The sequence below is a fragment of the Ambystoma mexicanum genome, chromosome 5p (assembly GCF_040938575.1).
Source record: "Ambystoma mexicanum isolate Mex_15411 chromosome 5p, UKY_AmexF1_1, whole genome shotgun sequence".
In the NCBI taxonomy this organism is placed as follows: domain Eukaryota; kingdom Metazoa; phylum Chordata; class Amphibia; order Caudata; family Ambystomatidae; genus Ambystoma; species Ambystoma mexicanum.
In genome coordinates, this window is record NC_090930.1 from 427,847,704 (window position 1) to 427,871,994 (window position 24,291).

The window sequence follows — 24,291 nt, forward strand, 5'->3', positions numbered from 1 at the left end:
TATGTTCAATGTTTGTTTCCAGAAGGCACCTTCTATTTTTGCCCAATTTGCTGGGTCAAAATTAAGGTATCCTTCCGCTCCATAGGTTAGAATAGCCGAAACTTTAGCACGGTAAAATCTAATCAATGGGAGCATCGAAAAACCACCATACTTCTTAAGTAGAATCTTTGCTTGGCCTGCCAGGGACCGTGCTTTCCTTACGAGACTCTCCTGTCTTGGTGTTTCTACAATACTTGTATTAAAACAGACTCCCAAGTAAGTTATAGCTGCCACCACAGGGATCTTTGTACCATTCAGGTTCCAGGCATAATGTTTTGTTTTTCCTTGCCAACATCCTAATGGGAGAACGAATGATTTTTTCGGGTTGATGACTAATCCGTTTTTCTCAATATATGTTTGTAGAGGAACCAATTGTCTTTGAAGCCCAATCGGGGTTTGATCAATGAGCACCAAATCATCAGCGTATAACAATCTCCCTATTTCCATATTGGCTATTTTCGCAGGAAAGCAGATAGTCTCATTAAATGCTGAATCGATGTCCGAGATGAAGAGTTTGAATAGATCTGGGGCCAGGGTACAACCCTGTTTCAGAGCCTTATTTGTTTCAATTGCTTTAGTTAATAGCCCCCCTGCATTTAATCTAACTTTAATCGACGTCTCGCTGTGCAATTCTTTAATTGGGGCCAGCAGCGAGTATGGACAGCTCCATTGATATAGTTTGGACCAGAGTAGTCGACGATTTACTAAATCAAAAACCTGCGTTAGGTCTATAAATACGATGTATAGTTTCTTGGCACTGTTTTTTTCAATAAGTGCTTTTAGCAGATTTATTAGAAAAATGTTGATGCTTGCGCCCATACCCTTTTCAAAGCCAGACTGCCAAATGTCAATATGTGTTGAAGTAATTGCCCATTTTCTCAGAGGCTTCAATATTAAGGAGGCAAAGATTTTTCCAGGGACATCTGTCAAGGCAATAGGGCGATAGTTAACGGGGTCTGCTCTGGCTCCCTTCTTGTAGATTGGAATGATGATCGATTCCCTCCAAGAGATTGGGATCTTCCTAGACTTAATTATATGTTTGAACAGTATTGACAGAAAGATCGCCCATTGGGATATGTCTTGTTTCAGAATACTATTGCTCAAACCATCAGGTCCAGGCGCTCTTGAGTTTGACAATTTAGAAATGATTTGCGCAATTGAGTCTGGATCAAATTCAATCATATCCCATTGCTCATTTGTTGGTAAGCTCCAGCAAATTCCGTTCTGTTCAGATTGGTCTCAAGGAATGATCCAAAGTGATTCTCCCAGGATGCTGCTGAGATTGGATTTAAGATTGTTGCTTCCTGTGGTGAGTCCTGTTGGTTTATCACTCTCCACATTTCAGATGTATTCTTAGTACTGAGAAGAGTTAGCATTTTTTCTGCGTCGTTCCTCATGATGATTTTTTTGTAAATTTTCAGCCAATTGTGGTAATGTTGCCTTATCTTTTTCCGCTGAATATCTGCTATTAGCGGACTAACTTTCTTTAGAGAGTTGATCTTTTTCCTCATGTTCTTTTTCTCTTTAGCCACTGTTGCAAGGTAAGCATGTCGATGTGTAGTCCCTTCTTTTGCATAGCTCCTTAATTTAACTTCAAACAGGTTAAATAGTCCCAGATAGTTTATGGGTCTTTGTTCGTCTCTCGATTCTGCACAATTAATCACAGTTCTTAATTGATTGGTTAACTCTATTTCTTCCGCTGGTTAATTACACATCTGGGGAATATAGGGTCTCCTGGCTGTAGTGGACAGGAATCAACTTCGCAGACAATAGGTTGTGGTCACTTTCTTCCATGTGCACCACCCTCAACCTGTTTGCAGGATCCACCATCTCACCAGAGATACATATGTAGTCAAGCACCTGGCCCCCACTTTTTCCATTTCTTGTGATCTTAGCCGGGACATCTCCAATAGTGTTTCCATTCAGCACTACGATATATAAGCATTCAATAGTTTCTCTCCACAAGATCCCTCTTTTTTCCGCTGCTGTAATTTTTACCGGGTGATGTAAAATGGGGGATCCGAGATTGTCCACACAGACTGCATTCAAGTCCCCACATATCACATACTAGGGGTCTTTCCATTTTAGGCTACATTTTACTATCCAGTTTGCCACTTGGGTTGGGAAGTTCCTACTTGCTACACTTGCCGGATTCCAATACAAGTTAAGCAGGATTAGATTTTTTCCTTCTTTGTGAGTTTTCCAGGTTATTTTCCCTACCACTATTTGTATTAGCGGTGTCAGTGATAATTCCTCAAGTACCGTAAATTGGAGTTTGTTTTTAATCAAAATGAGCAGACCTGACATAGGCCTGCCTTTTTCTCCTTTGATCGCTGGGTTAAGATGTGATGAGTAGCCTTCTATCAATGGTAAAGATCTTAACCATGTCTCCTGCAAACAGAATATATCATGTTCTTCAATCTTGTCACCCCCAGGGGTCAACAGATGCTTAAACCCCCTGGTGTTCCAGCCTGCCACAGTAATGGGTTGCGACTCAATGCTCTGTTCAGTCTATGGCTTTTTAACTTGTCTGCAACCATGTTCATCAGCCATATCCAATTTTCTTCGATCCTTGTGCTCTTCCTTTCTCTTCTTCTTTTCTGGAGGCCGTCCTTTCTCGATCGTTTCTCCTGTTGTAAGGGGACCATCTTTTGCTGTTCCTACGGTGCCAATTATCCTCTCTCCGTGGGGTCCGTTGTTTTTGTTCTCGTTGTCTACTCAACGATCTTTCTTGTCAATTCCTTTCTCCGGTCCTCCCTCGGGTTTTATCACCTCTTCTTGATCTCTCTGATCTCAAATCATCCTTTTGTCTTAACTGCCACACTTTCGCTGGTTTAAGTATAATTTTTTGCTCAGTCAGATCGAACCCCAATGGTCTTAATGAGGGTGATTCTTGCTTCAGTATCTGCATTATAAGTGGTGTAGTAGGATATATAATCACCCTAGCAGTCCGATCATCATCCAAGAATTCTACTAGGTCATCAGATGTAACGATCTTAGAACTGGAACATGATGCAATAATCTTAATACGTTCGCTCTATTAAGAATTAATCCATCTGATTTCCTGGTCATTCTTTCCAAAAGCAATCCATCTTGATAACTCCATGTTCTGTTAGCCTCTAGACCTTCTCGATTTTTCTCCTGTTTTCGGTCCAGGGAATTTGATCTTCCCTCTCTTCCAGCAAAAGAACGTGAAAGTTTTAGTGGTGATATTTTCTAAGGTCTATCATCTTTATTCAGATGATCTCGTCCAACTGGACATTCATTCGAATTTGCTGACGGTCGATTGGAGTTGTCTGACGGGCCCTTGTCTTTTATTAATTCATCTGAATTGATTGAACTTCCCTTTTTAGGTATAATGTCTTGTTGAGAGCTCCCCATTAGCTGTTGGCCTTTCGGTTTCTCTATCTGCAATCCCGTCTCTTCTTTGTGGACCTCAGACTCCCCCAATAGATCCTCCTCATTGATTTTTTCTAATGTTTCGTCCACAATGGTTTCTTCTTCTCTCTCTGACTCAGCATCCATGACATAATCTGAAATCGAATGGGTTGTCATATTCATCAAATCAATATCCGAGGATCTTTCTTCCTCTATGATTTCACTCCCATTTTCTTTACTGGTTTGTACTTTGTCATAATGTCGTGTTGGGACTTGGATTTACAACTGCGGGAGTTTAATATTTTTTTCCGGAAAAAATGTAGTTTTGGCGGTTGGCACTGTTATGTTATTAATACATTTTTTGACCACCATCCCTCTGGATTTAACCGGGATCTTCTGATTCTTTGATTTAGGGGCTTGTTTAGGATTCTTGTTTTCCCTTTGGGGCAAAGGCCCCTTCTTACATACAGCCTGTTTCAATTGTCCGTTTCCTTTCCCCTGATTATTCTTGAAAATAGGGCAAATTTGTTTCGATAAGGAATCTGTGGGGGCCGGATTCTCTTTGTCAGTCTGCTTCTCAAATGTTACAAAAGCATCAGGTATATCTTGTCCATTATTTCCTTTTTCCACAGTTGTATGTACTGTATGCTCTTGGATCAGATCTACAGTTTCTGATCTAATCTCCTCTCTCAATAATGTCCCATTTAGTTGGTTAGAGCTCGAGGTTTCTGTTCCATCAGATCCCATGGTCTTTGGGGCACTAGTTTCTGTTTCCTTAGCATGGTCATTAGGGCCCCCAATTATTTTTTCTTTATGGATGTTCATTTCCAAGGGGTCAAATGTTCTAGACATCCGACGCATTTTTTTCTCCTTAATTAATGGGTCCAAAATTGTATGGAGTAGACTAGTAACATTTGCCATACTTGAATCCATGTCTTTTTGTATTGCGGTTATGAAGGCCCCCCCAAAAATCATTTTTGATGTCAGCATGGTCAACATTGTTGTTTGGTCCTTCAATTGATCCCCTACCTGCTCATACAGCTTCATAAAGGGTGCCCTAATAGCTGTTAGTGTCCTTATGGTTGATGCCTCAGTGTCTTTTCCTGTTTTTTCCGGATTCTCTCTGTTCCCATTCACTTCCGTCATATCTTTAATTGTTTGGCATTCTTTCAGTTTTACAACTGCCAATTTTCCCCCTGGGCTATTATCGTTAGAGCTTCCCTTATTCACAGGTGTAGACTTAGTAGTTTTTTGAATATCAGGATTGGTCATGTTCACATTCACGTTCACCTCCTCGCCTTCGGCCGATCTCAACATATTTTGAGTTGGAGGTTTCCTAGGGGTGGATGCGCATGATATATCGCTTTCCGCTGTAGAAACAGATTCCAACAAGAGTTGATCAGGGATCTCTGATCCCAGATTCCCTCTGAATTGTACTATCCTATGTCTAGAAGACATCAGCTCCGGATGGAAAAAGTCTTTCCTAACAGTAAGGTCAAATTTAGACAAGCCTCTTGGCTTCCATATATTTCTTTCTGGATGTTGATAGGGCGGGGCTGATGGCTCCTAGTGGATGCTGGTTGGATTTTTGTTTTTCCAACTGCCATAGACCAATGTATGGGCTGCAGGGGTTGCCCCCCCTTTGGATTCAGACTGACAGCACGAGTCAGTCACCTGGTCCCCCGTCTTACTTGCCAGCGATGCATTCTTATCCACTTCTCTCGTCTGGTCTTCCCCTCTAGAGTGCAAGTCAATGGAGCTCGATATAACCTTTTGAGGGATTGCCGCATCCATAGCTTCCACCCCTTTACTAATCAATGGTATGGTTAGATTGTCCGCTTCCGCCGCTGGGGCTGGTGCTATAGATCGGTTATATGTTATTGGTACCGGATAGGGCATCTCCATTGCCACCCCCCTGTCTTCAGTGCTCTTATTGTTCAAAGACTGTTGAGTTGTAGTTTTAAGTTTGGGCAATTCGACTATCTCAGTTTCATCTGGGGGCAGCTCCACAACAACTGGGGGCAACTCCACAGCCGGGTCGATAGTCACACATTTTGCCATGTGGCTAGCCGTACTTGCTACGACTACCACTTCCACACTGTTTATAGGGCAAGGAGGAGATTTGTTTTTCTTGCTCACCCCGGCCGCCTCTTCCATGGAACTGCTGTGGTCTTCAAACGTCCTCACACAAGCGTCTCCTAGGCTGAGCTGCAGTCACAGTGATTTTGCAAGTGATCCGCTCTTCCACGAACACCTCGAGCCGAACACTCGGCCAAACACTGCGCCATGCTCCCCTTGTGGCGAGCGTTTTGTACTGCAGGCTCCTCCTCCTCGGGCTCGCTATGGACAGAGCCAACAGACTGCAGGATCCGGGAAAAAAAAACGTAGTGGCAAAACACTCCACGCGTGAGTATTACGTTGTGGGTGTGTTGCTACTGATTTATGCATGCTGTGTTCACATGCACTACGTTGGTGATGTGTTGGCATTGCAGCGTAGTGTGCACCCATGTAGTGTGCTGATGATGGGTGTAAAGGGAGCATGATGTCTGATGTGCCCCAGTATTTGTTGTGTTACGGATGTTTTGTTACAGAACTGTGCATATGGCTGTGTTCTGAACGTGGTTGGGTCTGATCGGTGCATAAGGGGTAGAGGCTGTGCCTGGGTGGCACCTTCTTCCCGGCGGGTGGTTCGGGGCATTTGGCTACGTGTAGCTCCACTTGCCCTTGGTTGTTGCATGGTTAGTGTTTGTTGCTCTGCTCCTTTTAGCCGATTCTGATGTGTTTACACAAGGACACTTGGCGTGGGATGCATTTGTGGTGATGCATATGAGCACAGTAAGGAAGGGATGTGTTTTGTATAAGATTGAGGGATGTCATTATAGAATGTGTGCGTGTGATTACTAGAATGCCATTGCCAAGTGTTCCACCAGTGTGGGTTGAAGATGTGGCCTGGGTGATGGGCACTGGTGGGTCCTGCTGTGTAATATACTTGGCATGACATGCATAAATGGCAACCTTCCCAAATTAGGCGGGAGACTCCTGATTTTACTTTTAAAATGTTGATATTTTTTACTTTCTGCTTCCTAAAATGATTCTAACACGAGTGCAACCCAATGAGAAAAATCGCTTCCCACGCTTTTGGTGAGAAAATCTCCCTCCCAGGTGCTGCAACATAATGGCCTGTATGGACATGTAACTACATAAATTAACTTACAGGAGAACTTACGTTTTCTTTCCTAGACGTCCTTTTGCAACAGTTATACATAAACCAGAGCCATCCAAGGCATGGCCAAGAATACCCTGGAGAGCTCATATTCATCTAGGTTTGTGAATAGTCTCGATTGGGTTTGTGGGAGTTAAAGTATGTATTTATGTGTTGTTTAGTTACAAGGCACCCCATTTGCAAGGCGACTCACAACGTACACCTTTGTTGTTCCTTCCACTTTAGCCTGACTAGTCACTTCTTCACAAACATCTAAGCATTTAGCATCTGTGACCCGTGAGAAACCCAGTGTTTGTACCGTACGTAATCGGGCATTTTACCCCCATGAATGCTGGAATAACCCTAGCATAGAATGACTAATAGCGCTAGGAATCCCACACAAGCATACATGCCTGGGAAGAGCATAGCAGCAGCTCAGCTGACAAATAAAATGCTCATGTGACAAGATTATATGTAGTATGCACACCTCTTATATTTCAAATTTCAAGCACAGTACTGAAGTTCTACATTTTACACAAATTATCGTCTGTCACACATCACATCACTTTTCTGTTTATTGGCCTGTTGAATTGGAATCTTGTTTACTGAAGTGCTCTGAAACTAAACTGATCTGGAAAATATAAATGTTATGTTTAAGAAAACAGAGCATGCAGATTACTTGCAAAAGTATTTAACGGAGTATTTGAGATTTGGGAGTATGAGCTAAGGACTGAGTTGACATTACAGGGAAGTCTTCTTGTTATGTTATGCTAGAGCCAGGAGGATAGATCAGGGTCAACGTGCTCCCCGGGTCCGCACTTAGAAACCTCTGGGTATTAAGCACGTTATAAATAACCAATTACAATATCTTGCATTTGTATAGCGCCTACTACCATGGATGAGCGCCTTTGCCTGTCAGAGAGGCAACAGGGGCGTATGATAGAAGATTCAGTAGTGGTTGCAAGGAGCAAAGTTGGTACATAGTTGGGATGAGGGTGAGTGATAGATAAGGTGCTCAGGAAGGCATGAGGAAGAAAAGGTGGATGAACTATGTCTACGATTGGACCAAATTTATTGTGGGACTCAACTGTATTCTATGGGGTGCAGCCCCCGAAAGGAGAGATAGCTGGAGAAGAGGGGTTTGCTGCGCCAGGGCGTATGTCTGAAATGTACTCCCTGCATGATGAGCTGGGGCATGTTGAAGTCTTGCCTGAGAAAACACTGGCAGTAAAGCCCATCGACTCACTTCCCTAGGACCCCCAACAACATTTGGCAGGGGTTGTAAGACAGAAATCCGAATGTGCCCCTTTTTTCAACAGCTTCCTGAAAAGCAATAACAAAACACTCAATTTTTTTTTGTTTCCTCATTTATTTATGTCATGGTTACCAAAACTATGGCTTGTGCGCAAAGCGCTTCAGAAAAGCAAGCCTGTCTATGGCTTAGCCGTGCTCAGACCTCTGAGCCTTCCACAGTGTCATGGTGTGAGCCAAGACATGTAGAAACTATGCCCAAGAAAATCCAATGTGCAAAGCCCTTCCATTCACTCCCCTGAGCCACGACGGCCACAAATGCCCCGGTTTTATACATAGGAAATATGAGCACGTTTAGCTGAGTGTGGGATTTCAATTGCATCCTCTGTGGGAGTCGAAGACCCAATAACGCCTTCCTGGAGATTCCAGAGTCCTGCTAGTGCCTTTACAGTGATGGCCCAAATGTCCAAATACCCAAACCTCAGTATTATTGCGCACGTTGCTCAGGGCCTGACCATTCTAGTTAGAGTAAGTATATGGATACATATGAAGTCCTTGAAATTTACAGAAACAGGGGGACCTTGCCAATCAGCAACAAGTACCATAAGAAAAACTAACTTTGTGACGGTGTGTGATTTCCGTGCTTGCAGCAAGCTTTGTATTAAAGACCCATGCAGTAGACACTGGCAATTTGCCTAGTAGATTCAAATCCCAGACACCATGCAGAGATCCTTATCCCGTTGACTGTTTCTGCTTCTAGACGATGGTTCCACTCCACTGGATTCAATATGTAATAAGAAATATAGAAACATTAAAACAGTCTACCTCTCCCTTATGCACATTTACTAATGAGAGGTGCATCTTCTGCAAACAGGTTTTAATCAATATCTGCTCGCATATCAGAGATTCTGTTTAAAAACTAAATGTATTACTCCACTTTGTTTCTTTTTATAAAATATACATCAACGACATTGGTTTATTTATTTATTGTTAGGCGCTTATACAGGAAGTAAATACTGTTTCAAAGCACCCACAGGGCATCAGGGAGGGGCATGGGAATGAGACTCACTAAATACATAGAGATATTAAATACAGTGCAGCCAGGGAAAAAAAGATGAACCTACCACACCTTGTGAGTATTCAGAACGTGCAAGTGCGGAAGGGAAGGGGCAGTGGGGGTAAGTGCTGGGGAGCCCGTGCTCGTGGGTGAGCAACAGATGAAGTGCAAGCTATGGTAAGTGCAAGCCTCCATGAGGGAGGGTGTGCTGAGTCAAGTGCTGAGGATAGACAGTAGCTGAGGGGGACTTGGTGTGGGAAGTTAGGGCCCGAGGATGCATAAGGGACCTGGACACTATTCAAAGCAACTGTGAAATTAGCAGAGGAGAGAAGGGGGAAGGAGGAGGTAAAGAGGAAAGTCTTGAGGGGCTTCTGTAATTTAAGAAAATCCTGCTCAAGACACAGAGTGAGGGGGAGGCTGTTACATAGAAGGGAGCCAGCTGAGGAAAGCGATGAACCTCCTGCCCTCTGTTTAGTGAAACATTTACACACAAAGAGTTTGTGCTAGAGAAAGAAGTCTAGAGGGAGAATATTTAGTAAGAGAGAGTTGCAGATAGTGTGGTCCTCGGCCCCAGACAGCCTTGTGGATGATACAGAGGGATTTGAATGTAATCAGTGAAGCAACCGGGAGCCAGTGAAGACGTTTTAGGGCAGGAGAGATGCGGTCCCTGGGTTTAAGGACATGGATAAGTCTTGCTGCCCTATTCTGGACTAGCTGGAGGGGTTGCAGATTGGAAGAAGGTAGATTCAGGAGGAGCTATTGCAATAGTCAAGCCTAGAGAGAACCAGGGCTCGGGTTACATTGAGCTTCTGGGGTGAGAAAAGATAGAATTCCTTTGAGAAGAAAGAGCTGAAAGTGGGAATTCTTGGCAATGTCGTGGGTGTGAGGGAGGAAGGAAAGAGAGGAGTCGAAGATGACTAGAAGGTTTCTGGCTTCAGACGAAGGAAAAGGGGGTGAGCCCATGGAGGTAGGCCAGGGGGCAAGGGTCCCAATGGGAAAGATATCCATGTTGCTGGCATTGAGCCAGTGATCTTTGGAAGTGCACCCGTCCTGGATGGCAGATAGGCAGTTAGGGATGAAGGAAGGTGCAAAAGGGTCAGCAGGAAGTTTGAAAAAGAGTTTGCATAACACTGGAAGTTGGAAATGGAAAACAAAAATACTCAGCGATAACTGTTCACTATGGAGTACACACCGTACAATAAAATTGCTACAATGTTCTTGGTGACAAAATAGTGTTTACACTGAGGGGCTAGTACATCAACATGTGTGAAAGTGCAGTTTTAAACATAACATAAACCTTTTCAAAATAACATAAAAGTCATACATTTCACAACCTATTGTACTGAACATCTATTCAAATGTAGTATGTTTAAAAAAACGTAGGGTTGTCTTATTAAGGGGACCTTTACGATATGCCAATAAAGGGTGGTGTATTTCACAGTACAGTAGCGTGATGCGTTGTGACTCAGGAGTTGAATCCTGAAAGCAGGCGGATAATATGTAGTCAAACAGAAGGTCGACACATTGGCCCTCATTACAACCCAGGCGTTAAGGGGTTAACGGCGCCGTAAAATGTGGCGGCGCCGTTAAAGCCTTAACGCCTGATTATGAGGTCCCTTTGCGGGTGGCACTTTAACGCCTGCTTTTAGCAGGTGTTAAAAAACCAACCCGCAAAGGGACCTAGGAGCTAATTACGGCACCGTAATTTACGGTGCCGTAATTAGCGCCTTCCCCAGTCCCATTGAGCCCTATGGGGAAAAAATGGGAATGGGGAAGGGCCATGGCGGCAATGGGAATTACCGCCCCGCCAACCTCGGAATGGGCGGTAATTCCTCATTCCGCTATGGCGTAGTCGGTAAGTTACCGGCATGGACCATGGTGCTATTAGCACCTTGGTCCAACGCCTTGGTCGTAATGAGGGCCATTGTGTTTCCGCTGCCGCACCATTTTTAAGATCTGTCCGTCCTAAGGTGTTCTTTTTTTTTTTTAAACTTTTATTTTTATTGGCACGAGGCATATAGCAAACGCACACATCAGAGCGACCAGTGAGTACAGTACATACATAAACAAATACAGAAGTGTGAAAACAAAGTACAATAATTTAACCTTAGGTAGGGAAAAATACACCACGATGCATTATAGGGCGTCAGCATGCCTACAAGAGGCCTGGGAGGCACCACTCTCAGAGGAGCTCTCATCAAGACTGTGTAGATAGCTGCTAAAAGCAGTCCAAATGTTTGTAGGGCGAGACTGGGCTGGGATCATATTGAGGTACTCCTCTTCACAATTATGAGAGCATGTGAGTACATTTAGCCATTTCTGGACAGTGGGAGGAGAGGGGTTCTTCCAGTTCTGAAGGACGCACTTCTTGGCCACTATACAGGCTACATTCAAAAACTTGGTCATGTGTCTGGCCCCCTCAGCCTGCCACATCCCAAACAGAACTCCCATCGGTTTTGGGTCAATAACAGCGTCACATATTTCAGATAGTGTCTCCAGGATCTTACCCCAGAACTCCACCAGTATCGGACATTCCCAGAACATATGTAAGTGATCAGCGCCCTCTGCTCCACAGCGAGGGCAGGACTGTGGGGTGGTTTGAGAAAACCTAGCAATCCTGAGCGGGGTATAGTACAGCCTATTCAGCAGTTTGCATATTATGGCGTGGTAGCGAAAGTTGAGGGAGTATGTGAACACATTTTCCCCCATACTTGGTCTGAGAGCTCTGCGCCCAGCTCGTTTGCCCATTTGTCGCGGGCCCTGGAGGGCCGAGCCGGGGCACCAAACAGCAACAGCCTATATAGGGAGGAGACCACCCCGCGGAAGCCACCCGAGTTAGCAATGTATGCAATCCCTGGGGAGTCCGGGGGTTCGTCAGGGAAACACACCCATGCAGTCCGGAAGGCTGCACGGAGCCTGTAGATTTGCAGATGCTCCAATGCCGACCCTGAATGGCCCGTTCTCCAAGTCTGTGGAGTTATGAACTGCACATCGGGATAGAAGTCTGTTAGTGCGAGGTACCCCAAGGTTTCACAGTGTCGTGCCAGTGCTATATCATGTGTGGTTTCCAGCCCGGGGAATCTCCGGGCTGGAAACCAGGGAGCCATTTGTCCTAAGGTGTTCTTGAACAGAATAAGTGAGGGCCTTCATCAGGACATGCAATTTCTCTCAGTGTGTAGGTAAATCAAGTAGACCCTGTTTTTCTAAGGAGAGGAAAAACAATAACAAGGATAAAACTAATTATCTCTGGCCTGAGAGATAAAGGGGCCGATGATTCACAGAGCATTTTCTAATGGGATTGCGCCATTATAAAACACTTCTGTGAATCAGGCCCAAAGTGTTATTATATATGGTATTGTAACCAAGACTAGCTTTCTTTAGTTAGGAAAAGGTGGAATCTTCTGTTTAGTGGAAGAAGACAACATCCAGTAAGTATATTTGGGGACTCAATCGCTTTCACATGAAGTTGTGTATATGCTCCAGTGTGGCACCGCTCATACACAATCTTTACTGACCTTGGCTTCGGTGCCAGTGGTTCTTCAGGCTTGTGATGGCAAGACCTTTACTTATGGCCGATGCCCATCGAGTATGCCTCAATATTTGTTGCTGATTCACACCCTCTGCAAAAGAAAGAACATGTATATCGCTTATTGAATATTCCACATATTATACTTGCGTGGGATTTCTAAATACACTTTAGTTTAAATGGCTAGTTGTTACTGTGCGTGTGCTGCTTATGGGAAGACAGCCTTATAGCTCGTTTTTTGGGTCATGAAAAAGGTTGTCTTTCTCCCTGCGTGATCCTATTGATGGGTGCAGTCCAGTCGCCTGTACATTATTTATGGCAGGCAGATAGGCAAGAACTTAAACGGTTGGTTGTTCCACAGTTACTGTTCTCACTGGTTACAGGTTCCTTAAAGGGCTGTGCATGCAATGATGTGTCTATGGGAAATTACATTGGGTGAATCACCAGCGCTATGCCAGAAAGGACTCAGCACTCACACATAGTTTAATAAATGTTAAATATAATTAGTGTCACTTCCTAGAAGTTCAACTTGGGTTTAACGCACATTGGGCCTCATTACACGGTAGGCGGTAGCCATGGTGCTATTAGTGCCATGGCTACCCCCTACCGCCTTCGGAGTCCGGGTTCCCGGAATAGGGACTTACCGGTCTATTCCGACCTTTGCTGGACCGGTAAATCCCCATATCGCGAACCATTCCCCATTCCCATTTGAGCCCCTATAGGGCTCAATGGGAATGGGGAAGGAGCTAATAACGGTACTGCAATTTGCAGTACCGTTAATAGCTCTGAGGTCCCTCAGCGGGAACCGTCCATAACGGCTGGGCAGACCACACGTTAAGGACGGGACCCGCTGAGGAACCTCGTAGTCTGGCGATAGGGGATTACCGGCACCGGTGCCCTTACCGGTAATCCCCTACCACCTACCGTGTAATGAGGCCCACTGCCATTAAGCTGGTATTGGGTAGCCATGATGTCTGTCCGTAGAAGACAAGGGCTCAGGCCACTGGGATGATTCTGTACAGCAAAGGCAGACTTACTATCTTCTGCTTTCCTCTCTCTTATCCCCCTCCCCTCCCTTTCCATCTCTCTCCTCTGCCCCTCCTTCCACTCCTCTCTTTCTCTTTCTCGCTGCTCCTCTATCCTGCCCTCTCACATCTCCTTTTCTATGTTCTCCACTGTTGTCTCCTCTTTGGGCTCTCTTCGCCTGTCGTCCTCTCTCTTCATCTATTGTCTCATCTCAGCTCCTCTCTCAGCCTCTCCAGCTCATATCCTCTCCTTTGTCTATTGTGAAAGTGGCATTTGTAATGCATTGTTCATGTGTTTTTCTACGCAAAGGTTTGCTCTTCCAATTGTAAGTCCACAAAACCTCTGAAATAAACATGCCATCTGTCTCATATTCCCTTTGCATTCTTTAACACATTTTGTGATTGGGTTTTCAAAGACATTCAAATCACGTTGCTCATGGCACCGTTTAGCCTACTGTAGGTGCACACATGCCAGCACTCTCCTGTTCCATTCAGGGCTAACTAGTCCAGTATTGGCTTCAACTTTGCATTCTGGGACTTGAATTTATGATGGGGAAATCCAGGACTACATGTCCCAGAATGCAACGTTTCAACCATGACTGGACTGGTGTCTCCCAAAGGGAAAGGATAATGTTGGAATGCATGTTAATGTTAAAGGTATTTGTACCACGCACCGTCACCACCCAAGTGGTCTCCAGGCGCTCTGACGGATCTGAAAAGGAGAGTGTGGGGAAAAGGGGGTTTTTAGTGGGGTGTAGGTGGGACTAGGAAAGTGAGATTTGTGATGTTGTGTTAGCAGCTTGCGTTTGGTTTGCACCGTTCACTGAACTTGCATGCGGTTAATGGGTCTGTGCGAACTCCCATGTGCTGTCCCGGTTATGTGTTGTAAGCATGTGTGGAAACCCCCTTGCCGCCTCCAACCACCGCAACAGATTCAATCTTAAAAAGATGGGGCTTCTGTCCTCACCCACCCATCCCTGCTTCCTATCCATATGCAAACCTTGCTGAATTGTGGTGCGATCGATGACCTTCACCGTAATGCTTCAAAATCGTGCCTACCAAATGGACCAGCTATTTTGTTAAATAGTGCTCATGACCACAGGGGGAAATTCTCTCTAAAACAGACCATCTGTGCATGCAAGACCTGCTTCATAGATTTTATTTGCTATTTGCAGGATCGGATTTGCAAGTCTGCGTCCCTAAAGGACCAACATGCTGCTCAAAGAAAATGGAAGAAAAATATCAAATTACTGCTCGTCTGAACATGGAACGACTGCTGCAGTCCGCGAGCTCCGAACTCAAGTTCCTCATCATTCAGAATGCAGCTGCTTTTCAAGGTAGGCGCTGAAAGCGTTAAAAGACCTGTTGGGCCATGGGCCTTAAAAACCTCTGTCTATCCTGTCAACTGTTGTGGAACATGTTTATGTTGAGGAGGGGGTTATTTCATTCATTTGCAATCAGGAGCTTCAGCGATCACCTTTACGAACACTATCCTCAACACCCACCATTGCTCTTTTTTGGCAAGCCTTTGGTGTCTACCATACTGTGATGCTATGAAGTCAAGAACTGGTGGAAGCATATCTGAAACCAAATGTGACCTTATGGTTGTCAAGACGCAAAAATAAAAGCTAAAGTTCAAATATTTTAAAATTGATTGTAAAAGGAAAAAATGAAAGCAAAATTTCAAATAATTAAAATTGATCACAAAAGGAAAACATTGATAATAGAGATATAGCTGAATTCTAGGAAACAGTGAAATCATAAGATGTAAGCTGTGTACACTGGACAGAGAGGTGTTCAGAAGAGGTGGTCATTTTCAATTTTAATTTGTGGGCCTGGTCACATTTGCAATTTCGTTGTTCTGTAAATTGGGAAAAATCTTTCAGATTCCGTTTTAATGAATGGAAATTGGGTATGTGTTATTTAAAAAGTGTGAACCCAGCTAGGAGGCAACGGGGCATTTTACAATGGTGGCGTAAACGAGAGGTTGTTCGGTGAGTCTGTTTGGCCAGGTGGTGAAACAGAGACGGCGAAAATGCAGTTGACAAATCATTTTTTCTGGAAGTCACTTTGTTTTTGTTACAATATTGCTGGTATTTGTCACAAATGAATTTCATAATTTCATATTCTTGGAGAAAATTGATTTGTGCTACTGGGGGTTGTTCGCTGATCAGATATGGTCAGTGTGTGGAAGATTCTCTTTTGGGGAGAGGATGGAACCAGCCTGTGTGTTGACCGAGGCGGTGCCCAAGACTGGATATGTGAAACTTCAAGTCCACGCTGAGTTGCATGAACAGCTCTAAAAACACATTGACAAAACAAGTACAAACATTGAAGTGAAACAATGAAGATGGCTTTATACCAGAGAGGTGAGGAATGTCAGCAAAGTTACAAAGAATCATTCGTGTAATAGAGGGTTCTATTTCTTAAAGGTCAGTGGCTTATATTTGGAGGCCAGCGAAAGTATATCATGAAACGAGAGATCATTATATTACACAAGGGCATGCCATTATAGGGCTGGCTTGGAAAGAGTTCATCCTTGGGAAAAAATGTGCAATACTTGTAACTGTAAACTAGAACTTTGTTTGCATAGAAAAAACAGACATTTCATTTTTGAGCGCTCGGGGCGGGTGGGGCTGGGCGGCGAAGGACAGAGTTACATTTACAAAGGAATTCAATGCTGGCTACCTTTAAGAAAAAGGAGTGTGTCAACATAAATGAAATCCTAGTTAGAAAGAGCTGTGTGTTGAGGGTGAAACTGTGAATTGGGCAGAGGCATTGCTAGGGGGGTGGGCTGAGGGGGCAATTGCGCTGGGTTTTTTGGTTGAAGCTGCGGATAGAAGCTCAGGGGTTACAACCAAAAAGACTAGCTAGCCCCCAGTTCCGACAGTCACAAAACTAGCATAGCTCCGGATCTTTTCCAGGCCTAGCAACACCCCTGATCAATTGGGAATACATACATTTGCAAAGTAAGCGGGGAAGATGGGTGGGGTACAATATCGGATGCAGGCAGCTAATTTCCAGGAAATGTACTTTCTGCTGCTGAAAGTTTCATCAGAATAGTGAGAATAGTGACAAAACAGCGAGCACAATTCCCCAGAAGTGCGCCACTGTACTAGCGCATGCCTAAAGAAGTTACAGACACTTAAAAACGCGAAAGGAATGTGTGGATCTCTGGTGCGCACCTTAGAATAATCCCACTTAGGTATAGCAGGCTGTGATCGACAATGTAGGCTACGTGGAACTCATGAATTGGAAACTATCGAGAATGTACTATTATGGTGTGAATGCCTGGGGAGCTTGCGAGCCAGTTACTTGAAAGCTTACAATAATAATGTCAACTTGGAAGATTTAACGCCCATTTGGGCTATGTTTTTACATGGTTGTGATACTAACCTGACATAATATTTGGTTTTATTTTATTGGAAGATGGTGGAAATCATTAACATTTTAGTCTGACAATATGTTCTATAATCTGAATTGAAGTATTTTTAAGAGGTTTTATTATCTTAAGCGTTTAGTACTATTTATTGAAAGTTGTAACCTCTTGTTGTGATCAAATGTAATCCCTTTTGTATCAAACTAATTGTGAAAAAATATGGAAAATGCTGTAATTAATATTATGTGCATAAGTTTGTGTTGTATGTTTATATATACAAAGCCTGTGTGGCTGATGGCAGGGGCGCCGAGTACGGGGGGGGCTCTGGGGCCCGAGCCCCCCCGCCAAAATCAAGTCGGGGCTGAGCCCCCCCTCCCGGCCGGAGAGAAGTGATGCAGCATCGATGGCCCTTTCCATCGATGCTGCATCACTTCTCTCTGTCGCAAGAAAAAAAAAGAAGTTAAATGACTGTGGGGACATCACGTGATCGCGGGAGCGTGTTCTCGCGAGATCTCGGCATAACGTGATCTTGCAAGCCCACGCTCCGTGGGAAAACATTCCCGCCAGTGTTGATGCAGCGGCAGACCAAGCAGGTCATGCCACAGCGCTGCTCCTGATAAGGAGGCAATAACAGGAGGTTTTGAGCAGCCTCCAGTCACAGCTGGGGGCCCTAGAAGCTTGCAGCGTGCCATCATTGTGCACACCCTTCCCACAGTGAGTTAACTGGGAAGCCATGAAGCTGAACTGAACCAAACTGTGAGTAAATGTTTGTCCCGAGTTAAGGCAGTTTAAGGTCCACCCGTTTGTCTTACAATAAAGACAGCTGGAACCCCTTACAGCGTCCTGTCGTCCTTTAAGGCCACAACAATGACCAAAGGGTCGGGCTGTTGCTTCATTAACAAGCAGCAGCCCTACCCACGGCCCCCGCCACACATGCTTAGTGCGACAGGGGCCGGGCCTTTGTGAGGTCTCAGGCTCCATTAGGAGCCTATTTATGAAGACAAAAGAAAAAGCGATGGTCATCACGGCAAAAGAAGGTGTGTGCTTTTTTTTTGTCTTCATGAATAGGCTCCTAATGAAGCCTGAGGCCCCACAAAGGCCCGGCCTCTGTCACACTATGGGTGGTGGCAGCAGGGTCGGATTGGCCCCTGGACAGGCTGAAATCGAGCCTGGGGAGTAAGGGCCAGTTTCAGGCCATGCTTGGGCCGGTTTGAAAACATTTTTTGGGAAAAATTCATTTTTTTCAAATTTATTTTTTCAGTTTTTATTCTTCAAAAGCATTTCATCCTTCTTGGGTCGATATGAGTACCAACACAGGTTGGGTGATATTGTATGCATATTTGTTCTATAAAAAAGAGCTTAAGGGTAAGAGCTATATAATACCATATTATCATGTGGCCTCGGACGTCTGCTTGGAGTCACAGTAATTTGACAATATGGATCTATACACACAGATATTAATGATATGTTTGGTGATCCATTGTTGTATGAAATGTATATCACCTTAGTGAAATCATAACCATATTTTTCGTAATGTAGTTTACTTAGGAACAATGCTATTTGATGCCACTTCCTATTTTGTCAAGGGGTGAAAGGTTGTGTTTCATCGCTTCCCGGGATGTCACTTTGGTGTGGGGTCAAATTACATCACTTTCGGTGATATCATCAGAGGTCAAGTGTCGTGAGGCGAGGGGTGGGCCACTTTTTTGAGGCGAGGGGTGGCCCACTTTCTTTTGGGTGACCGGGCCTATTTCTTGTCCCAGTCCGACCCTGGGTGGCAGCAGTGGTGTGGAACTGCCCAGGTGTCACAGAAGTGCTAGAACATATTTGGGCACAGGCACCTACTGTTTTACAAATGAAGCACTTGGTATACACATGCAGTTGCAATTAAATGTTCATTAAAAAAGTATGCCTTCAAGAGTATGCTATCACAGAGAAACGGGGACCCCAAAGCCAGTTCAACTACCCACTCCCAGGTGTGCTACTGAACAGGTAGATGTAAGTCGAGAGCCAAGCAACCTCTTTCTCCTATCTGTGCGACTGTACCATACAAATAAGGGGGAATCGCTCTCCTGCAGCCTCTCTCCCAGTCATCGATTCTTGATGATTTACTGGTGCAGTCACAAAAAAAAGATTTTTTGGGGGTTCATTTTGTTTACAAAAGTAGCGCATTGCTAAAACCCCCTGGCTGCCAGTTCATTGTCCTTGGAGCATCCCAGGCTCTCTACCCCCTGAGAGCCACCAACCTTGGGTGCTGTTTTATAAAAAATGAAAGACGCAGACAGAACAATAACTGTGTGAGTCAACTGAGAGATGAATGCACTCATGCTCCATTCAGAGAGAGGCTTTGAAAATGTAGCTCTGACAAATCAGAGAATCAGTGGGGCAAAGAAGCACTGCACATCTCCGCTCCCTCTTCATGGGCTTACGGTTGCCACCTGAAAGGTTGCCAGCAGCTAACCTGCCATCCTGTCCCAACTCCATGCCTCGTGTGCTATTCCCTGGTCAACCAAACCCTGTGAACTCATAGGCCGCATATGACCCACAGAAGTCTTTTTACCGCCCGTCCTGAATGTCTGTTTCTTGCACTAGTCCTATTAACGCGTGCAGCTCCAAGGTATAATATTAACAACCAGTGTTTGTGAGTAAAGGGCCGGCATAAAGTCTCTATTTCAGAGCCAGAGTCAAATGATAAGGTGCTTGTGGCAGTATGGAGTTCCAGGCCTCTGCTTGGACGCCGGGTTCTGCAACCTTTAGCTCTGCAGATGTGTTGGACTACAATGCTCATCAGCCCCAGCCAGCATAGTCAATGGTGATGGATCATAGGAGTCGTAGTCCAAAACATCTGGAGAGCCACATGTTTAAGACCCCTGGCTTTAAGGAACAGGAAGTCAAATAATCCATGAAAGTAACAGGAGTATGACGTTCCTGGATCTACATGGGTAGAATAAAAGTAGACTAGAAGAACAGCCTGGGGGCATCAAGTTTATGTAGGATGGAATGGTGGGGGTCTGAGTCACCTGAGGAGACAGGGGTATTTTACAGGTCTGACACCTGGTAATCCACTTTACAATAAAAGACAACATGGAGAGAGGCGATGTCTCTGTGTGGCCTGTAAATCTGCCGAGATACCACCAAACTGTACTACCATTACTGCCACTTGGTCTGGCGGTATTACTGCCGGATTACAAGTGATGGTAGGCAGTGTTAGTCCCCATTAATTGGAGTCCATAGGACTCCATGGTGGATTTCAGCGGTATTACTGCTGGTAGTAATTTTGCTGGTGGTAATATCCCAAATTATTCTATTTTGGGCGGTATGGTGGAGGAAATACCTCCAGCATCATGCTGGAGGATTTTCCTCCACCTTTGCCCTCAAACTTACAGTTGGGCGGTGCGATAATGTGGCTCTATACAGTATTACCAGTGTTGCCAGTCAGAACTCATTTACCTCAGCAATGTATTCAGTTCTCTGTTTTTTGTCCTGATGCTTAAAATGTGCGATTTGCATTAAAAGCTGTGTGCTGCAGACTGCTTCCACTCTAAGTGGGGGAGAAGTTAGGACTGTGGGGACTGAGACGGCAGGACTTTTCAACCTTTTGACACGAGGGGCCTTCACTGAGTCTTGGGGGGGCATCACCTCCCACGGGATATGGTACAGTATAATTACCTCATTGCTTTCTAACACTGGTTCCTCTACATCAGCCTCTTGCTGACATAGAAGGGTTTATAGCTGTTCAGTGGGCATTCAGTGGTTAAGATCTATGCTGGCCTGCCATCTTGTGATAAACGGCAGCTATTAACCTTAAATCTGTCGCCATTGGAAGTCTCACTTCTCACAGCAACAGCAGAGCCCACTTGCCAGTGCCCGATAATCCCAAAATTCTCTGTAATTTTATGCAAAGCTGCATTTTATTTTTATAAGGTTATTTTACTCACTGAATGCTGATCAAGTGTTTTAAGTCTGGACTTTATTAACTGGGTGTTTGTAATTGCAGCACAAGCACTCTTTACAATCTAAACTAGAGGTGTGTTTACAGTGTTGATTGTTCCAAAATAAATCTCCTAGTGTGCTGCTTTGGGTCAGGTTGCCCCCTTTTAAGCTGTACACAATGATACATTGTCTGGTTGACATACTATGTGATTTGTGTATTTTATAAAGGAAACTAAAACCACTGGAACTCACCACCCCAGAAACTCCCAATCCCACCTTTGGGGGCATTCCTGTGGACATGGGAACACAGAGGAAAGAATGAATAAAAAAGTATTTGCCTTCAAGAGGAAGCTAGACCTTTGCAAAAGAAGAGTTGGAGCTGGGCAAGCCACCTAGCAACATTAAGGTCCAGATTTGATGAATACTTCCCTGAAGTAAATGCTGGCATTAATGACTGGGTGATGCAGACTTTTCTGGCAGAGGAGGTGGTGCATCATCCATTTGATGCCCAGGAAGAGCTGATTGAGGTTCAGTCGGACACTACTCTGCAATCTGAATTTAGGAACAATGCAGTGGCTGGATTTTGACTGAAGGTAATCCTGGAGTATCCTACATTGGCATGGTCTGCTATACAGTCGCTCTTACCCTTTGGGTCTTACTACTTGTGTGAAATAGGCTTTTCAGCATTGGCTTTTTTACTGACTCCTTCATTTTTTTAATAAGGGGTGTTTCAAATGAACGTTGAAAACCCGGAAAGTGGGAGTTTTTAAAACATGGAGACAACCATGGTTACAACATTTAGACGTGAGTGCTTCCATCAGTCCCAAACATCACCTGGGTGCAGGGTGAGTCTGGGTAACTGCTTTTTAACATTGTACACTACTTTACCAGAATTTCTGGTAAACTACAGTGTTAAAAGCAGTTAACACTCCCCCCCCCCCCCCCCAAGTCTGAAACCACACTTGATTCCATTATACTTCAGCCAGGATTGCATTATACTTCAGTCAGGATTGCATTATACTTCAGCAGCACATCTGATGTGTCCACTGAAAGGTGTAAGATTAAGCTACATCCCTAACTCTATCTGGTTACCCGAAAATTATTTTTTTAGGGGTAGCAAGGGAGACTACAGGGGTAGCAAGGGAGACCTCAGGGGTCACAGTTGTGACCCCTGGCGACCCCTAAATGATGTCCCTGGAGCCACATGTCAACATTGATTTTGATGGCTGTCTCCCCACAGTGCTTTGTGAGCAAGTGCACACTTACAACCTTAATTCAGCGATGCAGATCACCACTGCTGTGGAAACTATCAAAGATAGCACACTGCAGATAAACTTATATAAATCTTTAATCACATTTATTACAGAATATATTCATCAGAGAATTACAATGTATTCTGTAAGAAGTGAAACAGTGTTTTTTTTAACCAATTTTAATATAATATATAGTCATAGTTATGATAAATAGGCATAGACCATCTTCCAATTGCTTTATGGAGGAAACATTGTGCAAACATATGGTCGGCCGCTTTTAGTGGCTTGATGCCTTTGGCCCTCTTCCATGACTCTTGTCACTTCTTTGCTGAGAAAAGGAAAGGCAGGCTCAGAGGTGCTTAAAACTCAACAGCAACTACAAACCTTTGAAAAACGTCTTCAAATCTTCGGGAAGCAGCGTGCCATTGTCCGTCTAATGCAATGGATGATATTGAACCAAATCCACTGGAATTAGAAATGCTTCATAGATTTTCCAAATCAAGTGCATGATAAATATGTATTAATTGTCAAAGCTTCAACAACATGTTTGTGGATTCTTAGCTTTCCCAAGACTATTGATTCAAAAAGAGCCCAAAGTAGAGCCTGAAAAAAACACTCAAAATTAAACTGAACTGTTGTGCTTGTACCTCTTCTATGTCTATTCTGCAAGACCCTCTGCATCATCCACAAGGTTTTCTGGGGCCTGGGCCTGCACAACATACAACTCTCTCTTCCAAAATACCTTCCTTCTAGAGCCCTTCGCTCAGCTACCTCCAACTCTCTGAGGGTCAGATGCTTCTCCAGGCAGAGAGTAAGTGGTGGATCACTCTCCTCTGCAGGTGCCTCCCACATCCTAGTCTGTCTCAACTACCCACTAGTAGCAAGCACAAAATGTCACTCCTTTCTGTATTAGACTTCTAATGGCACCGTCTACCTGCTCTACAGACCTACTATCAAAAGGAAACCAAACCATATGTTCACCCGATTGTTTTCTCTCAAGTCATTGCGACGTGAAATGAAATCTGAATTCAAATCTCCCGCCATCTCACATACGCCATTCGATCATCACTTGCATCCAGTAATGTTATGACCCCGGCCGCATACGTGATTGGTGCTGTGGTTCATATGATCAATTTGCCCACGGATGCCTACTTAGAAGATAGCTAGAACATGTTGCTGAAGCAAAGGTGAACATGTCCAATTCTCCACTTGTCAGGGATGGCGTTCCAGCATTTAGGATACACCCTTAGAAATTAATGTCCTTATTAAACAATGTGGGGTTTCATGCCCACGGTCACATGTAAATAAGCATACATGGCAAGCATGCAGAAGACAGGGGTTACAGACTTTTCCCTGAAGCCTATATTTTGGGGATGACTGGGGGCATGAATGCCACCAGGCAATGCTCTCCAGATTCCCTCTGCTTAGCAACTGGCTGGTTCACAGTCAAATCCATGCGCTCAGGAGGGGATTGTGGCGGACAACACAAAGTTGCTAACTTACCATTCTGAATAAATAAAAGTTCCACGCAGTGGAATAGTTTCAATGCTGTATAACCCTAGAAAGTAAGCAAACACCGTTATTTACAGTAAGGCGATTCTTAACAGAGAGAAATCATTTAGGTGGAACTGTTCATTCTGCTCTAAATGTTGGGGTTCAAGTCAACAGTGGGGTCACAGACAGAAGTAGAACATCCGTCCATTTGGAAGTGGGCGTCCTCGATGGATGGTTTTCGTAGAGAGTGGGAGTGCACTGGGGCACTCTGTGCTGGACCATGATGTAGTACAACATTGACCATCGGGTTAGTAGCCAGGCATTTGCTAATTAGCTGAGCAAGAGATTGTACTGGTGCTGAGCTGGCTATGGAGATCTGATGCCTTGCAACTGCATGGTGCAGGTCTTTTGCCTCTTGTGCAGAATTCAGGGACATATGTAGCCATCCATTTGAATGGTACCTCATGGTGGGTCCTCTGCGTTCCTTTGAAAGAACTGCCAATCACTTCTACTCAGGGGTCTTGCATCTGGGGATCTTTGGCTGTTCCTTAACTTTAGATCTCTCTGGTATGGTTAGGTTTATGGACCTCAATGATCACGTTCTGCAGGTCCGCAGCCTTTTGTGGCATTCATATGAACTACTGCAGGTGGTTCTTTGGGGCCAAAAGGTGGTTGGAGCCACAGAAAGTAGTTCACTAGCTAGAGTAGGTAGCAGTAAATTCTGGTCCGTTGCAGGCCCAGGTCCAGTGACAGA

The 24,291-nt window shown here is 44.4% G+C and overlaps 1 protein-coding gene across 2 annotated transcripts in view; it reads left to right on the top strand.

Annotated features, from left to right (window-relative positions):
* GPC3 (glypican 3) overlaps nt 1–24,291 on the top strand; it is a 3,708,166-nt gene that overhangs the window by 341,647 nt on the left and 3,342,228 nt on the right. For both annotated transcript variants that reach the window (XR_011274182.1, XM_069612831.1), the window contains exon 2: nt 14,654–14,815. Coding sequence is in view for 1 of the 2 variants with exons in the window: in XM_069612831.1 (XP_069468932.1) it covers nt 14,654–14,815 (162 nt within the window). In the remaining variant the exon portion in view is untranslated. The remainder of the gene's footprint in view (nt 1–14,653; nt 14,816–24,291) is intronic.